The following is a 26,088-nucleotide window of genomic DNA, read 5'->3' as shown; positions in this document are numbered from 1 at the left end:
AACCCTGGGTCTAATTGGCTCCCTTTGAAACGTATATGTATTGGAATTGGGAAAAGCTATCTGCAATCGAAGGGATCCTTTTTAGATTAATCTTGTGACCAGAGGGGTTGAATAAATAAAAGAACAAATAACAAAGAAAAGTACAGCACAGGAACAGGCCCTTCGGCCCTCCAAGCCTGTGCCGACCATGCTGCCCATCAAAACTGAAATCTTCTGCACTTCCGAGGTCCGTATCCCTCTATTCCCATCCTATTCATGTATTTGTCAAGATGCCCCTTAAACGTCACTATCGTCCCTGCTTCCACCACCTCCTCCGGCAGCGAATTCCAGACACCCACTATCCACTGTGTAAAAAAAAAACTTGCCTCGTACATCTCCTCTAAACCTTGCCCCTCGCACCTTAAACCTATGCCCCCTAGGAATTGACCCCTCTACCCTGGGGAAAAGCCTCTGACTATCCATTCTGTCTATGCCCCTCATAATCTTTTAGATCTCTATCAGGTCGCCCCTCAACCTCTGTCGTTCCAGTGAGAACAAACCGAGTTTATTCAACCGCTCCTCATAGCTAATGCCCTCCATACCAGGCAACATCCTGGTAAATCTCTTCTGCACCCTCTCTAAAGCCTCCACATCCTTCCGGTAGTGTGGCGACCAGAACTGAACACTATGTGTGTTCAAAAGAAACCAGTTCATCCCTCCTCACCTGGCCATCACAATTTGGGGATCTTGTCTGGGTTAACAACTATGGGGAGCCTCGCCTGGGGACTGGTAGTAACAAGAGAGGGCGCGGGAAGGTGTGGGGAGAGGAGAGGTGGGAGGAGAGGAGAGAAGGAAGAAGAAAAGGGTTTCCGAATTATAGAATCCCAACAGTGCAGGAGGCCATTCAGCCCATCGAGACTGCACTGACCCTCCGAAAGAACACCCTGCCTAGGTTCAATCACCCGCCCTGGGCCCGTAACCACCCCCAAACTTTTGGAGACGGCACCTACTGACATTCTCACCCCTTCTCTGCAGACGGAATCGGCAATATTGGAAGCACTGTACCAGCCTCCCCGGACAGGCACCGGAATGTGGCGACTAGGGGCTTTTCACAGTAACTTCATTGAAGCCTACTCGTGACAATAAACTATTTTCATTTTCATTTCACTGCAATGTTAGGGACCATCCCGTCTGGAAAGGCTGCGGCCCCGAGGGAAGGGAAGGGGGCAGCAAGCGTTCGTGTCACTCACTCTGCGCGGGCTCAGAGTCGTCCACTTGACCGACGCTTGAACACTCGGAGAGCCGCTGACCAGTCTGGCGTCCCTCTTCAGGCACACTGAACTCATGGCGGCACTTCAGACACTGGAGTTTTGGGAAATCCTCCTCCACCGCTCGCTGATTGTTTTCAAGTGCTTCATTCAGGATCTTCACCAGCAGCTGAAACAAGATAAAACGCCAAGAGGGGGTTAGGATTTGGGGGCTCGGAGGAGAGGCCGAGGCAAGGTGACAGAGGACCTCAGCCAGTATAAAAACTAAACCTTTATTTGAGGGGAAGATTACTCGTAGCAGAGAAGGTTAACAGGAGATTCCATAGACATATTAAAAATTGCAAAAGGTTTTGATCGAGCAACTGTTTCCTGAGGGGGCAGGTTCAATAACTTGGGAGTGATTTTTTAATATAAATTTAGACAATTATTTTCTTCCAATTAAGAGTCAATTTAGCGTGGCCAATTCGCCTACCCTGCACATCTTTGGGTTGTGGAGGTGAAACCCACGCAGACACGGAGAGAATGTGCAGACTCCACACGGACGATGACCCTGGGCCAGGATCGAACCTGGGACCTCGGCGCCATGAGGCAGCAGTGCTAACCATTGCGCCCCCATGCCACTCTGGCTGGGTCTCTACTTATTGGAGTTAAGAACGGGAGGTGATCTTATCAAAACGTATCAAATCCTGAAGGATCTTCCAGTGGACACTGGAAAAATGTTTCCTCTTGTGGGAGAATGTGGAACTAGGGGACACAGACTAAAAATTCGGGCCTCAGACTTTGGAAGGGTGGTTGGTCTTTGGAGTTCTCTCTCTCAGCGAGCGAGTAGAGGCTGAATATATTCAAGGCCGAGTTAGACGGATGCGAGATCGACGGGAGTGTAAAGGGCAATGGAGCAGGCTGAATAGTGGGGTTAAGACTACAATCAGATCAGCCAAGATCAGGTTTGCCAACTGCAGTGTATTCCTGGACATTCATCACATGACTTGCTGCCACTCTCCAGCCGTTGGTCGGCCAACACATCCACCCTCATGACGTACTGCCTGCCTCCGCCAATTCATAGAATCATAGAATCTGCAGCACAGAGACAGGCCCTTCAGCCCAAACTGGTTCATGCCAACCAAAAAGCCCATCTAAGCCAACCGCATTTGCCTGCATTTGGTCCATTACCCTCTAAACCTTTCCTATCCATGTATCTGTCCAAACGTCTTTTAAATGTTGTCAACGTCCCTGCCTCAACCACTTCCTCCGGCAGCTCATTCCACAATAGTTTCCTGTAACTCATTCCTGGCAACATCCTTGTAAATCTCTTCTGCACTCTCTTAATAACATCTTTCCTATAGCAAGGCCACCAAATCTGAACACAATACTCCAGGTGCCAATGTCCTGTACAACTGTAACATAACTTGCCAACTTCTAAACTCAATGCCCTGACTGATGAAAGCCAGCACGCCAAAAGGTCTTCTTTCACTGCCCTATCTACCTGTGACACCACCTGAACTCCAAGGGGCACCTGGAAATCAAAAAGACTCATCAAGTCCATCGGATGATATTTGTCTGTCAAACAGCCTTCTTTCCCCATTTCCAATATTATATTTGGTAACGGAAAATGTTCTTCAATTCCTGGAGACTCGGGATCAATCCTAAAGGGTTGGCAACCCTAGCACGATTGTAGAGGAGCAGATGCGATTGGGCCGAATGGTCATGCTTCCATTTTTAGGAGATCGTGGCTCATCTGTGACCAACTCCATAATACCCACTCCTGCGCCCTAGATCCCTTAACGCTTTTGGTTAATAAAAAGTTATCAAATCACAGATTTAAAACTAATAACTGATAAAAGTACCAATTGACCCATTTTCTGAAGAAAGTTCTGATCTTCTACCACCCTAGGTGAGCGGAAGCATTTATTTCATCCCTGAAAGATTTGTCTAGGGTAATTCAAAGGTGGTGCAAGGCTTGGACATGTTCCTTTTGTTTGCAGAGAACGGGTCCCTGTGTAATTACAGAATTTACAGTGCAGAAGGCCTTTTGGCCCATTGAGTCTGCACCAGCCCTTGGAAAGAGAAGCCTACCCAAGCCCACACCTCCACCCTACTCCCGTAACCCAACCCAACACTTTTTTTTTCCCCCAAGATGGCGCCGGAGCGAGGCACGTCTTGCAAGCTGTGCCCAGCATACTATTTTTTACTCTCGTTCTATGCTTCTACAACTTAATTCTAACTCTTTTAAACTCTCAACATTCTGTAGTTTCTCCTTCCTTCTTTGTCTGCATAGCCTGCAAGAAACAATTCTTTCACTGTATACTAATACATGAAACAATAATAAATCAAATCAAACCTTTTGGACACTAGGGGCAATTTAGCATGGCCAATCGATCTAACTTGCACATCTTTGGACTGCGGGAGGAAACCCACGCAGACACGGGGGGAGAGGAACATGCAGACTCCGCACACAGTGACCCAAGCCGGGAATCGAACCTGGGACCTTGGAGCTGTGAAGCAACTGTGCTAACCACTGTGCTACCGTGCTGCCCTAAACGTGGGTCTTTCCAACAATACTGGGACAGTCGAGGCCAATATATCCCTCCCACTCTGTGCACAGGAAGTCCCTTTCCCAGACTCACCTCACAAGCCTCCTGGGGGTTTTTGTCCAGGATCACGTACTTCCTCCTGCGCTTGTCCCTGCGGATGTAACTGAAGCAACACTCCACTGCGGGGAGAGCCCGGCCTCTGCTCTGCCGAGAAAGGCAAGACTCAGAATTATTTTCCTGGAATAAAGAAGATCAGGTTACAACGGAGCCTTGGCCGCAGCTGCGTGCGAGTGGTGGGGAGACACGGCACGCACCTCGTAAAAGCCACCGTGTGGAGGCGAGACTGGGGGAGATTGCAACCACTAATAGGGAGACAATTCCACTTTAACCCCCCCCCCCTATTCTGAGGAAATGGACAGAACCGAAACTGCTGTCAAACAACTCTCACCATGACTCCAAGAGGCTGGTTGTGCACACCAACATCCGTACCCCAGCATCTCAACACTGGCAGTCAGACAAAACTAAGCTTTCAGTAACGCATGAGCGATACAAAGGTCCTTTCAGACATCAGCACATCCCAATCTCCATTTATAAAATACTCGGCATTTCTCTTTTTCCTACCAACGTGGATAACGCCCAATTTCTTTCACTTTATATTCTCTCTGTCATGTTCTTGCCCACTCACTTAGCCAGTCTCTGACTCCCCTTGAAGTCTCTGCGTCCACGTCCTAATTTACATTCCGAACTAGTTTTATGTCATCAGCGAACCTGGAAATAGTTGTCCCGACATGCAACTCTTTGATATAGATTTTGAATAGCTGGGCCTCACACACTGATCCTTGCGGTACCTCACTGTTATCAGCCTGCCAACCTGAGAACCTGTTTATTCCGACACTCTGTTTTCTGCTCCTTAACCAGTTCTTAATCCACGCCAGTATATTACCCCCAATCCCACGTGCTCTAACTTTGCGTACTAGATTCTTGTGTGGGACCTTATCGAAATCGATCTAAAAACCTAAATATACCACATCCACTGGTTCCCCCTTATCCACACTGCTATAGTTATATCTGCCAAAAATTCCAATACATTGTCAAACATTATTTTCTTTGTATATATCCACGTTGGTTCTGCCCAATCCTACCATTGCTTTCACAGAGCCCTGCTACCCTTTTACACGCCATCCTGACTTGGAAATATATAGTTGTTCCCTCACCGTCATGGGAGTCAAAATCATGGAACTCCCTCCCTAAGAGCACTATGGGTGTACCTGCACCACATGGACTGGAGCTGATCATGAAGGCAGCTCACCACCATCTTCTCAGCGGCAATTAGGGATGGGCAACAAATGCTGGCCTAGCCAGCGACACCCACATCCCGTGAGCCAAAAGAAAAAAGGTTTTCTGCCATAACAGAAACATAAAAGAAATAGGCCCAGCTCAGTCTCTACATGGAGCCTCCCACAGCAAAGTCAGCACACCCGGCTTGTATGTGGTGCGTTAGTGCCGGACATACAAGGGAGGGTGTGAGAGAGAGTGGTTTCCTTTTCCCCAGTGCATTAGACCAGAGGTAGAAGCTGTGAACACACCTACTTGTGACAGTGACAGAGTGGAGCGTTTTTACCCAGTGTACATTGGCCGCCCGTTACAGATGCTCCCAGCAAGGGGCGAATACCTGCGAGTCCGGACGTGATGCTGCTGTCAATCTTCAGCCACGGACCTAAAGGAAATGAAACAACTGGACACGGCACTCCAGTGCTGCCCTCCTCTCATCACCAGCTGGTCCAGCAGTGTTTTGATCAAAACAGATCAACGTGTTTCTTCTGCTCTTTAGCCAACAATTTAACGAAGACGAGTTACATGCTGCCTGGAAAGCGGACCAGTCCCAGGGTGTGTTATTGACCGAGCGCCAGGGGTTTGAGGGACAGGAAACTTCCAGCTTGCCGGAAGGGAGGTGCAGTGACAAAAGGCCCATCAAACATATTCCCGCAAAGCAAAACCACACACACATGCACAGCAGGCAAATCCTTTATGAGAAGGCATCGAGATATACTGTCATTGCAAGCAAGAGGACCAGATCATTAGGATCGTTTTAATTCCGAGGGAAAGCCCTGCGATTTACTTGAACTATGTCGGGATCGGACGATGGTAGAAGAGCAAGAGCACGTTAGTTATAAGAGCAACTGTTGAGGGCGTTATTCAGAGGGCGTTAGGAATGGGTTAACAGGTCTTCCAATTAAATATTAATTTGATGTTAAGTATCCAGTAGAAGTCACTGATATATAAAGGGGTTCCAGGTGGCACTATTTGTTGGTGGAGATTTGTGTGTGAAGTTTGGTCAAAGAAATAGAGGTGTTTTATGGAAAAGGGCAGTACGGTAGCACAGTGGTTAACACTGTGGCTTCACAGCGGCAGGGCCCAAGGTTTGATTCCCGGCTTGGGTCACTGTCTGTGCGGAGTCTGCAGGTTCTCCCCGTGGGTTTCCTCCGGGTGCTCCAATTTCCTTCCACAGTCCAAAGACGTGCAGGTTAGGTGGATTGGCCAGGATAAATTGCCCTTCGTGACCAAAAAGGTTAGATGGGGTTATTTGGTTACAGGAATAGGGCGGAAGTGAGGGCTTAAGTGGATCGGTGCAGACTCGATGGGCCAAATGGCCTCCTTCTGTATTGTATGTTCTATGTTGTGTGTTCTAAACTGGATGATGATAATAATAATAATAATAGCTTTTTGTCACAAGTAGGCTTCAAATGAAGTTACTGTGAAATGCCCCTAGTCGCCACATTCCGGCGCCTGTTCGGGGAGGCTGGTACGGGAATTGAACCCGCGCTGCTGGCCTTGTTCTGCATTACAAGCCAGCTATTTAGCCCACTGTACTAAACCAGTCCCAATACTTGAATAGGTGAGACTGCAGGGGTACAGGGAAAGAGCAGGGGGACTGGATTTACTGGCCAGCTCTTTCGGAGTGTTATCATGGAGGCAACAGGCCAAATGGCGGCTGCATCGTTCGATGCACAACACGAGGGTCTAAACCAAGATCCTGAGGGTGGCACTCAAAGGGCAGAGAGCACGGGCAAGCCCGACACTCTCCCGAGCACTCGTCTTACCTCCCAGAACTCCTCGGAGGTGTGCACAGCAGTCAGGCTGCTCAGCTCCAGTTTCTCCAGGATGTCCGCGTTCATCAGGTCCACCTCCAGGAGCTTTTCCTCGGTTACTCGCAGGAAGATCCAGCTGCTTTCCAGCTCAGGCTCCTCCTCCACCATACGGCCAACGATGAAGGGCTGGCAGACGTCTACGGTGCACACAGACAGACTTTTAAAAAACATTTGTTCATGGGACGTGGATGCGCAGGCTGGGTTGGCATTTATTGCCCATCCCCAAGTTAAGGGTCAACCACGTTGCTGTGGGTCTGGAGTCACATGTAGGCCAGACCGGGTAAGGACGGCAGATTTCCTTCCCTAAAGGACATTAGTGAATCTGATGGGTTTTATCGACAATTGACAATGGTTTCATGGTTTCACGGTAGCATTGTGGACAGCACAATCGCTTCACAGCTCCAGGGTCCCAGGTTCGATTCCAGCTTGGGTCGCTGTCTGTGCGGAGTCTGCACATCCTCCCCGTGTATGCGTGGGTTTCCTCCGGGTGCTCCGGTTTCCTCCCACAGTCCAAAGATGTGCAGGTTAGGTGGATTGGCCATGATAAATTGCCCTTAGTGTCCAAAATTGCCCTTAGTGTTGGGTTGCGTTATGGGGATAGGGTGGAGGTGTTAACCTTGGGTAGGGTGCTCTTTCCAGGAGCTGGTGCAGACTCGATGGGCCGAATGGCCTCCTTCTGCACTGTAAATTCTATGCTATGAATAGACTCTTAATTCCAGATTTTATTCATATTTATTTCAAATTTCACCACCTGCGGTGGCGGGATTTGAACCTGGGACCCAGAGCATTACTCTGGGTCTGTGGTTTACTAGTCCAGTGACAATACCACTATGCCACCGCCTCCCCACTTACACACGTACAGGGACGTTCACAACCCCAGGATGTCTGAATGTGCTTTACAGCCAGTGAAATAATCAATTAATATTGGGGAGATGGTGACATAACGGTAATATTACTGCAATAGTGATCCAGAGTAATAAAAGTAAAAACAAAGCAAAATGCCGCGCTTGCTAGAAATCTTGAATAGAAGCAGGATGTGTTGGGAAAACGCAGCAGGTCTGGCAGCATCTGGAGAGAGTAAGAAGAGTTTATTTTTAAATTCAGAGTACCCAATTCTGAATGTGCAAACTCCACACGGACAGTGACCCAGAGCCGGGATTCGAACCAGAGTCCTCAGCGCCGCAGTCCCAGTGCTAACCACTGCGCCATGTTTGGAGTTGTATATGACTCCTCTAGACAGGCGGCACAGTAGCACTGTTGCTTCACAGCTCCCGGGTCCCAAATTCCATTCCCGGTTTGGGTAACTGTCTGTGCGGAGTCTGCACGTTCTCGCCGTGGTTTCCCACCTGTGGGGGTTTCCTCCGGGTGCTCCAGTTTCCTCCCACAGTCCAAAGATGTGCAGGTTAGGTGCATTGGCCATGAAAAATTGGCCTTCGTGTCCAAAAGGGTTAGGTTTGGTTACTGGGATAGGGCGGAGGTGTGGGCTTAAAAAGCGTGCTCTTTCCAAAGGCCGGTGCAGACTCGATGGGCCGAATGGCCTCCTTCTGCACTGTAGATTCTATGATGGGTCTTACTGACCCGAAAAGGGAACTCTGCTTCTCCCTCCACAGATGCTGCCAGATCTGCTGAGTTTATCTGACGTTTTCTGTTTTTATATTAATAATCCGGAGGCCCAGGCTGATGATCTGGGGACATGGGTTCAAATCCCACCACGGCAGCTGGTGGAATTTTAATTCAATTCCTAAAATCTGTAATATAAAACTAGTCTCAGTAATGAAGACCATGACAACCATCAATTGTTGTACTAAACCCATCAGGTTCATTAATGTCCCATTAGGGAAGGAAATCTGCCGTCCTGACCCGGTCTGGCCTACATGTGACTCCAGACCCACAGAAATGTGGTCGACTCTTAACGGCCCCTTTGAAATGGCCGAGCGAGACACTCAGTTCCAGGGCAGTTAGGTATGGGCAACCATTGGGTGTAAGCCTAACCTGGCCTAATAAGATAAAACCTGCATCCCAGGAATTAGATAATGGATCTTCGCTAATCATAGAAATACAATGCAGGAGACCATTCGGCCCATTGAGTCTGCACCGGCTCTTGGAAAGAGCAGCCTACCCAAGCCACATCTCCACCCTATCCCCATAACCCAGTAACCCCACCCAACGCTAAGGGAAATTCTAGACACTAAGATGCTCCCAATACCATTATAGCCTTCTTAAAGAGGCTAATACTCTACATAGTACCCCAGGTGTAGTCTCACCAAGGACCTGCACATCTGTAGCAACACTTGTCTACTTTTATAATCCATTCTGGTTGCAATAAAGGTCAACATTCCATTTGCCTCCCAAATCACTTGCTGTACCCGCATGCGAGCTTTCTGTGATTCATGTACCGCGACACCCAGATGCTTCTGTACCTCAAGAGTTCTGTGATATCCCTCCATTTAAATAATATGCTGCTTTTCTATTCCTGCCAGAGTGGGCAAGTTCACCTTTTCCCACTCCTCTTTCCAAGTCTTTGCCCTCTCACCAAACCTATCCAATACCCTCTGCAGACTCAGTGCCCTCTTTGCGACCTACTCTCCTCCCTAACTTTGTGACAGCAGTAAATTTAGCGACCATTTATTCGGCCTCGCCAGCCAAGTCATGAACATAGATTATATCCGAGCAGATGTTTTATGAGATAACCAAATAACCGTGCCTTATTGCAGAGCACTAGATCTCAAACAGCTTTGTCACTGACCCATTGCCCAGCATGCTCTGTACCTCTCACAGCCTCTTCCTCCTCCTCCCGCGTCTCCACCAGCGACACAGAGTCGTTCAAATAAGCCCCTTCTTCGGGAGCGAGGTAGTTGGAGGCGGCCCCTTCATCCCGGCTGCCGCCCAGCGGGGCGAGGAGGGTGGTCTCGTCCCCTCTGCTGGGGTCTCCCGAGTCCTCAGATACGCCGTCCAGGCTGTTGCTGCGCAGGAAGATGCTGGTGGAGCTGTCGGCTTCGTCCTTGGCAGACGCGTTAGCCGCCTCGGAGTCCCCCGTCTCCTCCTCCTTCGGGCTGTTTAGGTGATGCTGGTAGCGCAGCCAGTCATCGCCAATCTGACCACGCAGCTCATCCATCCTCTTGATGTCCTCCTGATGTTGCAAGACAATGTCTGCGGAGTGAACGTGTGCATTTGAATGCGAGGCAGCTTCACAAAAGACAGGGATATGGCTCAAATTCACTCACCCATGACACAATTTCCCCCTTTATCACTGTCGTTTATTCTAAAACAAGACACTCCTCGGAGGATGAAGGGGAGCATTCAGCCCCGTGATCCTATTCTGCCATTCCCTAAGATTTTAACTGTTCCCTTTGCTTGTATCAGCTATGAAAGTAAGGATGCTTTGTTACAGTTGTATAGGCCATTGAGGCCACATGCACGGTTTGGCCTCATTATTAGAAGCAGTTCACTCCTCTGATTCCCGGGATGAATGGGTTGCATCCATGGGGGTTTAGAGGAACGAGAGGTGGTCTTATTAAAATATCCAAGATTCTGAGAGGATTTGACAGGAAGGATGCAGAAAGGATGTTTCCCCTTGTGGGAAAGGCTAGAACTAGGGCGGCACGATGGCACAGTGGTTAGCACTGTTGCCTCACAGCGCCAGGGACCCAGGTTCGATTCCCGGCTTGGGTCACTGTGCGGAGTCTGCACGTTCTCCCAGTGTCTGCGTGGGTTTCCTCTGGGTGCTCCGGTTTCCTCCCACACATCCCAAAAGACGTGATTGTTGGGTGAATTGGACATTCTGAATTCTCCCTTTGTGTACCCGAACAGGCGTCGGAGTGTTGCGACTAGGGGATTTCACAGCAACAGTGTTAATGTAAGCCTACTTGTGACAATAAAAATTGTTATTATTATTACGGGTTGAAAATAAGCGGTCTCCTATTTAAGATCGAGATGAGGAGAAATATTCTCTGAGGGTCGTTGGTCTGTGGAAGTCTTTTCCCAAGTGTAGTGGGGGCAGGAATATTTTTTCAGGGGCACAATGCGATAGTGGGGGAAGATTAGAACTGAGCAGAGTTAGATTGACTCACTCTCAGTCAAGAATCTAAGAGCGTGGAGGGGGGCGGCGGCGACAGGAAAGTAACGTTGAAGCGACAATCAGATCTGCCATTACCTTATCAAGTGGCAGAGAAGGTTTGAGAGGCTGAATGGTCTACTCCTGCTCCGAGCTTGTATCCATGTTCGTTAAGACTCGCCAATCCACCCAGTCTGTCCTACAATTGCGGTAATTTGTATACTACAACAGATACACTCTTTTACCCCCCCCCCCCCCCCCCCCCCCCCCACACACACACACACACACATTACCCCCCTCCCCCCCATCTCCAGTCTGCTGCCAAGCCCCCCTCCCCCCAGACGCCGACCCACCCAATTCACAATTCGAGCAACCGGCCAAACAATTCTAATCTCCCTCTCTTAGCGGCTCCTGCCCCACATCTGCAAAGGACTCACGCGGTGAGACTGGCGGACTTCGAGTATCCTTGTCACTGTCGCTCGGCTCGGAAATGCTGGCAGCCCGCACCTTGATCTTGCTCTGCAGTTGGGGTGAGGTTTACATTCAGAGACAAGAAAAAGTAAAGTAAACCGTGTCAGTTTGATGATGGAGACCGTTGGGGATTCTAACTTCAGCACCGAAACAGGCGCTCAACCCACATGCTCCATACTGGTGTATATACTCCACATGGGCCTCTTCCCAGCCTCCCAACATATAGAACATACAGTGCGGAAGGAGGCCATTCACCCCATCGAGTCTGCACCGATCCACTTAAGCCCTCACTTCCAGCCCTATCCCCTTTACCCAATAACCCCTCCTAACCTTTTTGGTCACTTAAGGCAATTTACCATGGCCAATCCACCTAATCTGCACGTCTTTGGGCTGTGGGAGGAAACCGGAGCACCCGGAGGAAACCCACACAGACACGGGGGGAATGTGCAGACTCCGCACAGAGTGACCAGCGGGGAATCGATCCTGGGACCCTGGCGCTGTGAAGCAATTGTGCTATCCACTTGTGCTCCCATGCTGCCCATAAGGATAGATGTTCCTCTATCCTTTCTCCCTCGCATGTTTACCTAGATTTCCCCTGAAACATATCTATGCCATTCACTTCGATTACACCCTATAGCGGCACGTTGTACATTCACATCACTCTTTGGGTCAAGAGGTTTCCCCTGAATTCCCTCTTGGATTTATTAGTGACTAGCGTGTGTCGTAATTACTTGGGATTCCCCACAAGTGGAAACATTTTCTCTACAGTCGGAACAATCTTAGCCCAGGGACGCCGCAAGCCGTTTCATAAATGCGAGGTCTTCCTTCGTGTATTTAATTGAAGAGTTTACCTTTTTGCGGCTGATTGGTCCAGCACTGCTGTCTGACGGATACACAGAGTCGGTGTGGTCACCGGCCAAAGAGGATTCCAGAACGTTCCTGAGCGTGCTGTTCCGGGGAGAGCGGCGCGCGGACTGTCCAAACAGGCGGCCAGACTTTGGCAGGTGCTGCAAGGGCGAAAGTTATGTTGCTTGAATATTGCTGTTGAGAGGTTGCGTGGACGTCAACTTCTGAACGTTTGGACACAGCACGCGAGAGCAGCGTGGCTGCTATAGTACCCGTGTAACCATACCCCACCCTCACTACTCACTACACCATCCCGCCAAACCCCACAAATATCACCCTCTCCACCCCCGAGGCAAATCGTTGTCCTGATCACAAGGGTCAAAGCGCACCTTACCAGATCCGCCAACCTCGGAACAAGGGGTACGATCATTTATAACAGTAGTTACGACGAGGAGGAATTACTTCACTCACAGGGTTGTGAATCTTTGGTCCAGAGGGTTATGGATGCTCCACCATGGGATAAGCAGATTTTTGTTCTCTTGGAGAATCAAGGGCTAGGAGGAGCGAGCAGCAAACTCCAAGGTCAGCCACGATCGTATTGAGTGGCTTGAGGGGTCAAATGGTCTATTCCCACTTCTATTCCATGAGTCCATGCCCTAACTTTCCCCAACCTGACCGGACACTGTGGAACCCTCTTTGGGACATCATTAGGGCTCGTGAGCTTCTAGGGGACCACTGGAACTTTCCACGGTTTGGGGGGGGGGGGGGACAACACAATCTGAGGGTGGTTAGAAGGAAAAGGGACTTCAGCGATTGGGGTCATTCCCCAGAAGAGTAGGCTGAGAGGTGATTTGACAGAGGTGTTCAAAATGATGAGGGGGTCAGGTCAGAGTAGATAGAGAGAAACTATTTCCATTGGCAGAGGTATCAAGGGCACTTTTAATGTGTATGGCCAGAAAGACCCAGAGGTAACAAGAGAAAGCCTTATTCATGCGGAGAGTGGTTGGGATCTGGAATGCCTGGGTGTACAGAGCAGGTAGATTCAATCGAGGCATTTAAAAAGGAACTGGAGATAAGCACCTAAAGAGACAACATTTACAAGGCTCGGGAAAGAGCAGGGGAATGGGAATAAAAGAGTTGTTTTTGCAGACGGCTATCATGGACAATAGGCCGAGTGGTCTGCTTCTGTGCTGCAAGCATTGAATACAAGGAGTCAGAATCTTCCCGTGCTGCACCTGTCCTGGGAGTGTTTGATGGGGAGTGTAGAGGGAGCTTTACTCTGTATCTAACCCCATGTTGTACCTGTCCTGGGAGTGTTTGATGGGGACTGTGTAGAGGGAGCTTTACTCTGTATCTAACCCCGTGCTGTACCTGTCCTGGGAGTGTTTGATGGGGACAGTGCAGAGGGAGCTTTACTCTGTATCTAACCCCGTGCTGTACCTGCCCTGGGAGTGTTTGATGGGGACAGGGTAGAGGGAGCTTTACTCTGTATCTAACCCCGTGCTGTACCTGCCCTGGGAGTGTTTGATGGGAACAGTGTTGAGGGAGCTTTACTCTGTATCTAACCCCGTGCTGTACCTGCCCTGGGAGTGTTTGATGGGGACAGTGTAGAGGGAGCTTTACTCTGTATCTAACCCCGTGCTGTACCTGTCCTGGGAGTGTTTGATGGGGACAGTGTAGAGGGAGCTTTACTCTGTATCTAACCCCGTGCTGTACCTGTCCTGGGAGTGTTTGATGGGGACGGTGTAGAGGAAGGTTTACTCAGAATGTAACTTCACAAAATGCTTAATGTATCCACTCAGGGGGGCAGCACGGTGGCCTAGTGGTTAGCACAACCGCCTCACGGAACTGAGGTCCCAGGTTCGATCCCGGCCCTGGGCCACTGTCCATGTGGAGTTTGCACATTCTCCCCGTGTCTGCGTGGGTTTCGCCCCCACAACCCAAAAAATGTGCAGAGTAGGTGGATTGGCCACGCTAAATTGCCCCTTAATTAAATTAAAAAAAAAAAAAAAAATGTATCCACTCAGGGAGAAAAGGATCAATGATAAAGTTTCCCACTCAGGGTGGACTCACCGTCAGTTCCGCCATGGTTAGTGCCTCTCCATCTAAAACCAGCTGTAGAAGAACAAACAGGTTAGAGTTATTGTCAGTGGAATGAGGGGCTGGTTTCACACAGTGGGCTAAACAACTGGCTTGTATTGCAGAACAAGGCCAGCAGCACGGGTTCAATTCCCATACCGACCTCCGCAAACAGGCGCCGGAATGTGGCGACTAGGGGCTTTTCACAGTAACTTCATGCTTGTGACAATAAAAGATTATCAGAAGGGGTTAAGTTTGAACCCACAAATTCTCAGCTTCACCCAGTGTCCCTCTGCGCCCCCAAGCATTGACTGCCACTGTGAAGGGGACATTCCAGGGCAAACCTTTCTACCTGGGACAGGTGGGTTTGAGTAAAAATTCCAAGTGGTGTGAGGGTGGCTGTGACAGGGCAGATTCTCAGGTCATCAACTGAATGGGAATCAATTCCAATCCCTCCTGGCAGAACCCAATAGCATTCAGCAGATTGAAACAGCTGTCAGCTGTTAGCAGCAGGAACTGAACCCCATTGCCCAATCTGCCCTCAACCAGGCTCCACCATTGGCAGCCACGCCTTTAGCTGCCTGGACGCAAGCTCTGCAACTCCCTCTCTCAGCCTCCCAAATCTCCATCTCCCTTTACAATACTCCTGAAACCTCCCTCTCAGTCACCTGTCCGAATACCACCGTACACAGCTCAAGAGGCAGCATTTTGTTAAACACTCCTGTGCAGCGTCTCGGAATGTTTTTACTGCATTAAAGGAGCGGTACACGTGCCAGCTGTCAGTGACCTGGCTGCTGACCACCTGTTGTAGCCACAGCCAATCAGGAAGCGGTGCTAAAGAAATCCTAAACATGCAGACACCCAAATCACGTTGTTTCTTCATAACCCCTATTCATTCGGCACGGAAACAATCCGGGTTCAATACCAGTTGCGGGTCCCTGGCGCTGAGAGGCACAGTGCTAACCACTGTGCCACCACGTTGTTGCTGCACTGAGTTTAGGGAGCACAGGAAATGTGTCGGGATGTCACAAAGTGATAGAATAAGTGACTGGGTGATAAACTGTCGTATGAGGAACGGTTGAGGACTCTGGGTCTGTACTCGTTGGAGTTTAGAAGGATGAGGGGGGATCTTATTGAAACTTACAGGATGCTGCGAGGCCTGGGTAGAGTGGACGTGGAGAGGATGTTTCCACTTGTAGGAAAAACTAGAAGCAGAGGGCACCATCTCAGATTAAAGGGACGATCCTTTAAAACAGAGATGAGGAGGAATTTCTTCAGCCAGTGGATGGTGAATCTGTGGAACTCTTTGCCGCAAAAGGCTGTGGAGGCCAAATCACTGAGTGTCTATCACAGAGATAGATAGGTTCTTGATCAATAAGGGGATCAGGGGTTATGGGGAGAAGGCAGGAGAATGGGGATGAGAAAATATCAGCCATGATTGAATTGATGGGCCGAGTGGCCTAATTCTGCTCCTATGTTTTATGGTCTTATGGTCTAACCGGTAGCAGATGGTGTTTTATAATAATAATCTTTGTGAGTATCACAAGTAGGCTGACATTAGCACTGCAATGAAGTTACTGTGAAAAACCCCTAGTCGCCACTCTGGCGCTTGTTCGGGTACACAGAGGGAGAATTCAAAATGTCCAATTCATCTAACAGCACGCCTTTCAGGACGTGTGAGAGGAATGCGGAGCACCCGGAGGAAACCCACGCAGACGCGGGGAGAACGTGCAGACTCCACACAGACAAGACAGTGACCCAAGCCGGGAATCAAACCTGGGACCCTGGCGCTGTGAAGCAACAGCGCTAACCACTGTGCTACCGTGCCTCCCATATTAATGAGGCAGAAGTGGGAGATGATCCACTTTGGATCTAAGAAAGTCAAACTGGATTGTTTCCTTTATGTCTGTGTGGAGTTTGCACATTCTCTGTGACTGCGTGGGTTCCCCCCGGGTGCTCCCACAGTCTGAAGATATCCAGTAAGAAGTCTTACAACACCAGGTTAAAGTCCAACAGGTTTGTTTCAAACACGAGCTTTCGGAGCAGTGCTCCGAAAGCTCGTGTTTGAAACAAACCTGTTGGACTTTAACCTGGTGTTGTAAGACTTCTTACTGTGCTTACCCCAGTCCAACGCCGGCATCTCCACATCATGAAGATATCCAGGTTAGGTGGAATATATTTTTCTTTAAATGAGTTCATGGGATGTGGATGTCGCTGACTGGGCCCATCCCCGAGGGCAGTTAAGAGTCAACCACAATGCTGCGGGTCTGGAGTCACATGTAGGCCAGACCGGGTAAGGACGGCAGATTTCCTTCCCTGAAGGAGATTAGTGAACCATATAGTATTTTACAACAGCCAACAATGGTTTCATGATCATCGTTAGACTTTCAATTCCAGATTTCTATTGAATTCAAACGTCAACCATCTGCCGGGGGTGGGATTTGAGCCCGGGACCCCAGCATTCCCCTGGTTCTCTGGATTACTAGTCCAGCGACAATAGGGGCTGGTTTAGCACACTGGGCTAAATCGCTGGCTTTGAAAGCAGACCAAGGCAGACCAGCAGCACGGTTCAATTCCCGTACCAGCCTCCCCGAACAGGCGCCGGAATGTGGCGACTAGGGGCTTTTCACAGTAACTTCATTGAAGCCTACTCGTGACAATAAGCGGTTTTCATTTTCCAATACAGTGGCACCACTGCTTCCCCATGGATTGGTCATGGGAGTGGGGGAGGTCGATTCATACTCAATGGGCCGAATGGCCTCCTTCTACACTGTCGGGAATCGATGGAACCACCTACCTTTTGCATAGCCCTTTCAACAAGGCAAAATGTCCCAAGGTGCTGCACAGGAGAATTAACATTTGACACCGAGCCACATGGGAGATGTTGGGATCGACGACCAAAGGGTGCTCAGAATTGGGTTTGAAGGAGAGTTTTAAATGGAGGAGAGAGAGGTAATGGGTTTACAGAGAGAACACCAGAGCTTATGGTCCAGGCAGTCAAGGCACATCTGCCAGGGCTGCAGCGATTAAAGTTGGCAGTGCTCAACGGGCCAGAACTGAAGAAGCGTAGCAACCTCAGAAAATCGCAGGGCTAGAGGAGGTTACAGAGGTAGGGAGGGGGATTTAAAAGCAAGGATGAGAATTTTAAAACTGAGGCACTGCTTGATGAGGAGTCAATGGAGATCAGTGGGCATGCAGGCGAGATAGGGGAACAGGACTTGGTGTGAAATATGACAGTTCGGATGAGCTCAAGTTTACAGACTCTGGGCAGCGAGCAGGAGAGGATTGGAAAAGTCAAGTCAAGGGCAGCACAGTGGCGCAGTGGGTTATAGCCCTGCTGCCTCACGGCGCCGAGGTCCCAGGTTCGATCCCAGCTCTGGGTTACTGTCCGTGTGGAGTTTGCACATTCTCCCCGTGTTTGCGTGGGTTTCACCCCCACAACCCAAAGATGTGCAGGGTAGGTGGATTGGCCAGGCTAAATTGACCCTTAATTGGGAATAATGAATTGGGTACTCTAAATTTTATTTAAAAAAGGAATAGTCAAGTCTAGAGGGAACAAAGGATTGACGAGGGTTTCAGCAACAGATCAGATGTGGCCGGGGGGGATCGGGAGATGTTACTGAACAAATTAGTGACGGTCAACTCAGGGGAGGAAGAATTGTGGGTGCAAAGTATTAAACTCTGCAGCAGATATCAATCATTTCACCAGCCAGAGGCCCAGCAGTACGAACCATCCAAGGCACTGAGGGGAGAGTATAAGCAGTTCCCAGCCGTATCTCAGCACCATGCTGTTCCTGAAGTGATGGGGGTGAAGGGTAGTGAGCAGCATTGACAGGGCCCTGACTCCGTCAGCTCAAGCTCACAACAGATACTCACACGCATGAAGGCAGCTTTGGGGGAAAGGTGATGGATGGTGCTGGGTCGGTGGGCTTTCTGGTAACAAACTGGGTTCCCTTCCAGGAAGAGCTGCAAAGATAAGACACCACCTGTTAGACATCTGTTCTGTGGGGGTGAGGGGAGTCAAAAAGGCAAATAAATTTCACACTTGCAAAGGTTTGATGCTGTCTGCTCAAATTGAGCAATATTCACATGGGGAATGAAACAGGTAGAGTAAAGCTCCCTCGACACTGTCGCCATCAAACACTCCCAGGACAGGTACAGCACAGGGTTAGATACAGAGTAAAGCTCCCTCGACACTGTCGCCATCAAACACTCCCAGGACAGGTACAGCACGGGGTTAGATACAGAGTAAATCTCCCTCGACACTGTCCCCATCAAACATTCCCAGGACAGGTACAGCACGGGGTTAGATACAGAGTAAAGCTCCCACTACACTGTCCCCATCAAACACTCCCAGGACAGGTACAGCACGGGGTTAGATACAGAGTAAAGCTCCCTCTACACTGTCCCCATCAAACACTCCCAGGACAGGTACAGCACGGGATTAGATACAGAGTAAAGCTCCCTCGACACTGTCCCCATCAAACACTCCCAGGACAGGTACAGCACGGGATTAGATACAGAGTAAAGCTCCCACTACACTGTCCCCATCAAACACTCCCAGGACAGGTACAGCACGGGGTTAGATACAGAGTAAAGCTCCCTCGACACTGTCCCCATCAAACATTCCCAGGACAGGTACAGCACGGGGTTAGATACAGAGTAAAGCTCCCACTACACTGTCCCCATCAAACACTCCCAGGACAGGTACAGCACGGGGTTAGATACAGAGTAAAGCTCCCACTACACTGTCCCCATCAAACACTCCCAGGACAGGTACAGCACGGGATTAGATACAGAGTAAAGCTCCCTCGACACTGTCCCCATCAAACACTCCCAGGACAGGTACAGCACGGGATTAGATACAGAGTAAAGCTCCCACTACACTGTCCCCATCAAACACTCCCAGGACAGGTACAGCACAGGGTTAGATACAGAGTAAAGCTCCCTCTACACTGTCCCCATCAAACACTCCCAGGACAGGTACAGCACGGGGTTAGATACAGAGTAACGCTCCCTCTACACTGTCCCCATCAAACACTCCCAGGCCAGGTACAGCACGGGGTTAGATACAGAGTAAAGTTCCCTCTACACTGTCCCCATCAAACACTCCCAGGACAGGTACAGCACGGGGTTAGATACAGAGTAAAGCTCCCTCTACACGGTCCCAATGGATTTGGACCTCATCCCCATAACTGCTTTTGTAAAGTACTGCTGTACTTTAGGTACGTTATAATTTTTTTTCTCTCTCCCTGGAGTAGTTTAGGAAGGATTGTTCCCTGAAAGATGGGCTGTTTTATGCAGCTTAAATGTATTAGTACTAATTTCACATCACACTTAGCCACTAGAGAAAGGAACCCATCATCCAAGGAAATACAGGCCAGCCCTGGATTCCACTGGTTTACCAAACATCTGTCCACCCCTCACACAAGACACCTCCCAACTCAATTATACGGACATTCAGCTGTAATGCTCATTGAAATAGATACTCCTATCACCAGCTGTTATTTGCAACAGACTCGGCTGAATTCAACCAGGAAAATACAACAGCGCCTATACTTTCTCAGGAAATTAAGGAAATTCGGCATGTCCACATTGACTCTTACCAACTTTTACAGATGCACCATAGAAAGCATCCTATCTGGCTGCATCACAGCCTGGTATGGCAACTGCTCTGCCCAAGACTGCTAGAAACTACAGAGAGTCGTGAACACAACCCAGTCCATCACACAAACCTGCCTCCCATCCATTCTCTCTGTCTACACCTTCCGCTGCTTTGGGAAAGCAGGCAGCATAATCAAAGACCCCTCCCACCTGGCTTACTCACTCTTCCAACTTCTTCCATCGGGCAGGAGATACAAAAGTCTGAGAACACGCACGAACAGACTCAAAAACAGCTTCTTCCCCACTGTCACCAGACTCCTGATTGACCCTCTTAAGAATTGATCTGATTAATACTACACCCTGTATGCTTCACCTGTGCCTGTGTCTATGTATTTACATTGTGCACCTTGCGTTGCCCTATTATAAGAACATAAGAACTAGGAGGAGTAGGCCATCTGGCCCCTTGAGCCTGCTCCGCCATTCAATGAGATCATGGCTGATCTTTTGTGGACTCAGCTCCACTTTCCGGCCCGAACACCATAACCCTTAATCCCTTTATTCTTCAAAAAACTATCTATCTTTACCTTAAAAACATTTAATGAAGGAGCCTCAACTGCTTCACTGGGCAAGGAATTCCATAGATTCACAACCCTTTGGGTGAAGAAGTTCCTCCTAAACTCAGTCCTAAATCTACTTCCCCTTATTTTGAGGCTATGCCCCCTAGTTCTGCTCTCACCCGCCAGTGGAAACAACCTGCCCACATCTATCCTATCCATTCCCTTCATCATTTTAAATGTTTCTATAAGATCCCCCCTCATCCTTCTAAATTCCAACGAGTACAGTCCCAGTCTACTCAACCGCTCCTCGTAATCCAACCCCTTCAGCTCTGGGATTAACCTAGTGAATCTCCTCTGCACACCCTCCAGTGCCAGTATGTCCTTTCTCAAGTAAGGAGACCAAAACTGAACACAATACTCCAGGTGTGGCCTCACTAACACCGTACACAATTGCAACATAACCTCCCTAGTCTTAAACTCCATCCCTCTAGCAATGAAGGACAAAATTCCATTTGCCTTCTTAATCACCTGTTGCACCTGTAAACCAACTTTCTGTGACTCATGCACGCGCACACCCAGGTCTCTCTGCACAGCAGCATGCTTTAATATTTTGTTTAAATAATAATCCCGTTTGCTGTTATTCCTACCAAAATGGATTTTTTAAAATTTAAATGTTTTTTATTGAGTTTTCATATTTTATATCCAACAAATTACAAATTAATAGAGAGAAAAAAAAACACGCAAAATTAACATGTATATTCACAGGTAAGCATCTTCATAATAACAACTGTGGCCGCCCCCTTTAGCCGGCCCTACCAAAATGGATAACCTCACATTTGTCTACATTGTATTCCATCTGCCAGACCCTAGCCCATTCACTTAACCTATCCAAATCCCTCTGCAGACTTCCAGTATCCTCTGCACTTTTTGCTTTACCACTCATCTTAGTGTCATCTGCAAACTTGGACACATTGCCCTTGGTCCCCAACTCCAAATCACCTATGTAAATTGTGAACAATTGTGGGCCCAACACTGATCCCTGAGGGACACCACTAGCTACTGATTGCCAACCAGAGAAAACACCCATTAATCCCCACTCTTTGCTTTCTATTAATTAACCAATCCTCTATCCATGGTACTACTTTACCCTTAATGCCATGCATCTTTATTTTATGCAGCAACCTTTTGTGTGGCACCTTGTCAAAGACTTTCTGGAAATCCAGATATACCACATCCATTAGCTCCCCGTTATCTACTGCACTGGTAATGTCCTCACAAAATTCCACTAAATTAGTTAGGTAAGACCTGCCCTTTATGAACCCATGCTGCGTCTGCCCAATGGGACAATTTCTGTCCAGATGCCTCGCTATTTCTTCCTTGATGATAGATTCCAGCATCTTCCCTACTACCGAAGTTAAGCTCACTGGCCTATAATTTCCTGCTCTCTGCCTACCTCCTTTTTTAAACAGTGGTGTCACGTTTGCTAATTTCCAATCCACCGGGACCACCCCAGAGTCTAGTGAATTTTGGTAAATCATCACTAGTGCATCTGCAATTTCCCTTGCCATCTCTTTTAGCACTCTGGGATGCATTCCATCAGGGCCAGGAGACTTGTCTACCTTTAGCCCCATTAGCTTGCCCATCACTACCTCCTTAGTGATAACAATCCTCTCAAGGTCCTCACCTGTCATAGCCTCATTTCTATCAGTCACTGGCATGTTATTTGTGTCTTCCACTGTGAAGACCGACCCAAAAAACCTGTTCAGTTCCTCAGCCATTTCCTCATCTCCCATTATTAAAACTCCCTTCTCATCCTCTAAAGGACCAATATTTACCTTAGCCACTCTTTTTTGTTTTATATATTTGTAAAAACTTTTACTGTCTGTTTTTATATTCTGAGCAACTTTACTATCATAATCTATCTTACTCTTCTTTATAGCTTTCTGTTGCCCCCTAATGATTTCCCAGTCCTCTAGTCTCCCACCAATCTTTGCCACTTTGTATGCTTTTTCCTTCAATTTGATACTCTCCCTTATTTCCTTAGATATCCACAGTCAATTTTCCCTCTTTCTACCGTCCTTCCTTTTTGTGGGTATAAACCTTTGCTGAGCACTGTGAAAAATCGCTTGGAAGGTTCCCCACTGTTCCTCAACTGTTCCACCATAAAGTCTTTGCTCCCAGTCTACCTTAGCTAGTTCTTCTCTCATCCCATTGTAATCTCCTTTGTTTAAACACAAAACACTAGTATTTGATTTTACCTTCTCACCCTCCATCTGTATTTTAAATTCCACCATATTGTGATCGCTCCTTCCGAGAGGATCCCTAACTATGAGATCATGTATTTTCTTTTCATATTCTAAATGATCCGTGTGAGCTGCACGCAGAAAAATACCTTTCATTGTACCTTGGTACACGTGACAATAAACAAATCCAATCCAATCATGTATTAAATGCTCATGCCCCAACAAGTGGGAGATACTTGGGAGCGACAAATCCCCCCAAACACCCCACCCAACCTGGCGGCACCCCGCTCCCACCCTACCCCCACATCTACCTCCTTTAGACTGTGTAGCTGGGACAGAGGAGCAAGCTGCGAATGCTCCGAGATCATGTTATACGCCAGATCCAGATGTTTCAGGTGCGATAAATGCTCCACTCCTAGAAAGGAAAGAAGTTATCAGAAGAGTGAAAGAAACTTGCACTGATCGATCATCTTTCACCACAGACAATAATATAAAATCACAGTGGTAACAGCCTAATCCTGCTCCCATTCCTTATTCTCATGGGGAGATGAGAAAACTTTCTTTCAAATTAAATTGGCCCAAGGGCAGCATGGTGGCGCAGTGGTTAGCACTGCTGCCCCATGGCGCCGAGGTCACAGGCTCGATCCCGGCTCTGGATCGCTGTGTGCAGTTTGCACATTCTCCCCGTGTCTGCGTGGATTTCGGCCCCACAACCCAAAGATGTGCCCGATAGGCGAATTGGCCACGCTAAATTGCCCCTTAATTGGGAAAACAAATGGCATACTCTAAATTTATAAAAAAATAAGGGAATCGGATGAATAGCTAAAGCCCCCCCATAAAATGGTAGGGCTTTGGGAGGAGGGTGAGCACTTTCAAAGAGCTAGCACAGGCTGGATGGGCTGAAAGGCTTCCCCTCACAATGCAGCATCATAGCTTCCTGTAGCATCTTGGCTGCTCGCAGAAGGCGCCGTTGTTTTTAAAAAAGTATTTCATGGGACCTGAGCATCGCTGGCAAGTCCAGTATTTAATGAAATGAAATGAAAATGAAAATCGCTTATTGTCACGAGTAGGCTTCAATGAAGTTACTGTGAAAAGCCCCTCGTCGCCACATTCCGGCGCCTGTTCGGGGAGGCTGGTACGGGAATCGAACCGTGCTGCTGGCCTGCTTTAAAAGCCAGCGATTTAGCCCAGTGTGCTAAACCAGCCCCTAGATTATTTATTACCCAGCCCTTATTACCCAGCCCTAATTTTCCCTCGAGAAATTGGCGGCAAGCTGCCTTCTTAGCCCACTGCAGTCCTTTCTATCGCAGTGTGGTACAATGGAGTGGCTTTGCCAGGCCATGTCAGAAGGCAGTTAAGGGTCTGGAGTCACATGTAGGCCAGGCCAGGTATACCTTTACAACAATTAATGTTAGTTTCATGGTCAGCATTACTTTTTTTTTCTAAATTTAGAGTACCCAATTCACTTTTTTCCAATTAAGGGGCAATTTAGCGTGTTCAATCCACCTACCCTGCACATCTTTTGGGTTGTGGGGGCGAAACCCACACAGACACGGGGAGAATGTGCAAACTCCACACGGACAGTGACCCAGAGCCGGGATTCGAACCTGGGACCTCGGCGCCGTGAGGCAGCAGGGCTAACCCACTGCGCCACGGTGCTGCCCAATGCTCAGCATTACTGAGACGAGCTTTATATTCCTGATGTATGAACTGATAATGATAGCTGCCGTGGTGGGATTTGAACTCCTGTCCCCAGAGCATCAGGGATCTCTGGATTACTAGTCCAGCAACAATACCATTACATGATTATCTCCCAAAAAGTTGGGCTGGATTCTTCGATTCTGAGACTAAGTGCTGGCGCCGGCGTGGCAACCGTGGTGTTTTATGACTGAAAAACAGCACAAAACGGCCACCGATCCTCCATCTGGTGGGGGGGGGGGGGCTAGCAGACATGCAGCGTAGAGCATCCGGCTAGAGCAGAGTATACAGCTGGAGAATTGCTGTGTCCATGCCGTGCACGAGCACGGCGGTGGCCACGCCGGGCAACAGAGCGCTAGCCGCATGCGGACCCGGCTTGCCAAATTGTGTCCTCCTTTGGCCAGTCTCACCACCCTGGACCAACCCCCACCAGTGCCCCCAGCCCCTTGCCAAAGCCCCCCCTGCCCGCGGATCAGCTCCACCCCCCCACTCCCCGACTGTGGCGGTGCTGGACTGAGTCCACAGCCGCCATGCCGCGTTCCTGAAAATAAATTCCATGAGTGACCAACGCCGTTGGGAACTCAGCCCATCGGGGGCGGAGCATCGGGGGGAGGGCCTCGGGTAACGTCCTGCGGCCGTCCCGACAGCGTGCGGCGCACTCCTCCAGTATGCCGTTTTGGAGGGGGCGGAGCATCACAAAAGCAGCATCGCCCCCGATTTCTGCACCAATGTGGATTCTCGCTCAACGCGATTTTGGCATCGGAGATCGGAGAATCCCGCCCAGAGGGTCTGCACGACACCGTCATGATTTTGCAGAAACTGAACCATTTAAAACCCCGGCCACCTAAAAGCTCCTGCCGCTATCGCGTCAACCTTACCATTGATATTTTCCAATTCATTGTTGCGCAGCAGCAGAGTGGTCAGCTGAACTCTGGAACAGGAGCTGAAGACGGGCACTTTCTCCAGAAGATTGTAGCTCAAGTTCACATACTCCAGTTCGGACAGGGGCTGGGGGAAGAGTTAGAAAGAGCAGGAGGAGTTAAGGAAAGAGGGGCTTTAGCTCTGACCAAAGGCAGCTGCTGGGCTGCGTGCGGCATTACGAACAGGTTTGATCATTTCATTACTGAAAATCGACTTTTCATTACCAATCAGGGCCTCACCATCGTCGAATATCTCTCATCCTGGAACGCCATCCACAAACAGCAATTGCTGGTTTCTGCCCCTTCACTCTGCACTAGACCGCTGCCTTCCATTTTAAAAACATATTCATTTAAGGTATGTGGGCATCACTGGCTAGACCGGCATTTAATGCCCATCCTTAATTGCTCTTGAAGGTGGTGGTGAGCTGCCTTCTTGAACCTCTGTAGCCCATGTGTTGCAGATACACCCACAGTGATGTCAGGGAGGGGGTTCCAGGATTTCGACTTGGTGACGGTGAAGGAACGGCGATATATTTCCCAGTTACGATGGCACGTGACTTAGAGCAGAACATCCAGGTGGTGGTGCCCCATGTTTGTCTGCTGCATTCTGCAAGGTTGGAGCAGTCGCGGGTTTGGAAGATGTTGCCTAAAGAGCCTTGGTTGCTGCAGGGCGGCACCTTGTAGATGGT

At 49.0% G+C, this 26,088-nt stretch overlaps 1 protein-coding gene across 1 annotated transcript in view; it reads right to left on the bottom strand.

Moving 5' to 3' along the window:
* LOC119962333 (serine/threonine kinase 11 interacting protein) overlaps positions 1-26,088 on the bottom strand; it is a 124,386-nt gene that overhangs the window by 66,902 nt on the left and 31,396 nt on the right. The window contains exons 8-17 of the mRNA XM_038790312.1: positions 25,358-25,487; positions 23,093-23,196; positions 18,254-18,343; positions 14,372-14,413; positions 12,304-12,459; positions 11,419-11,500; positions 9,697-10,077; positions 6,880-7,064; positions 3,872-4,015; positions 1,230-1,416 (exon numbers count right to left, since the gene is read on the bottom strand). Of these exons, the coding sequence (XP_038646240.1) occupies positions 1,230-1,416; positions 3,872-4,015; positions 6,880-7,064; positions 9,697-10,077; positions 11,419-11,500; positions 12,304-12,459; positions 14,372-14,413; positions 18,254-18,343; positions 23,093-23,196; positions 25,358-25,487 (1,501 nt within the window). The remainder of the gene's footprint in view (positions 1-1,229; positions 1,417-3,871; positions 4,016-6,879; positions 7,065-9,696; positions 10,078-11,418; positions 11,501-12,303; positions 12,460-14,371; positions 14,414-18,253; positions 18,344-23,092; positions 23,197-25,357; positions 25,488-26,088) is intronic.

The sequence above is a fragment of the Scyliorhinus canicula genome, chromosome 2 (genome assembly GCF_902713615.1).
Source record: "Scyliorhinus canicula chromosome 2, sScyCan1.1, whole genome shotgun sequence".
Classification (NCBI taxonomy): domain Eukaryota; kingdom Metazoa; phylum Chordata; class Chondrichthyes; order Carcharhiniformes; family Scyliorhinidae; genus Scyliorhinus; species Scyliorhinus canicula.
Note: the sequence above shows the minus strand (reverse complement) of the source record. Positions and strands in the feature narration are given on the sequence as shown.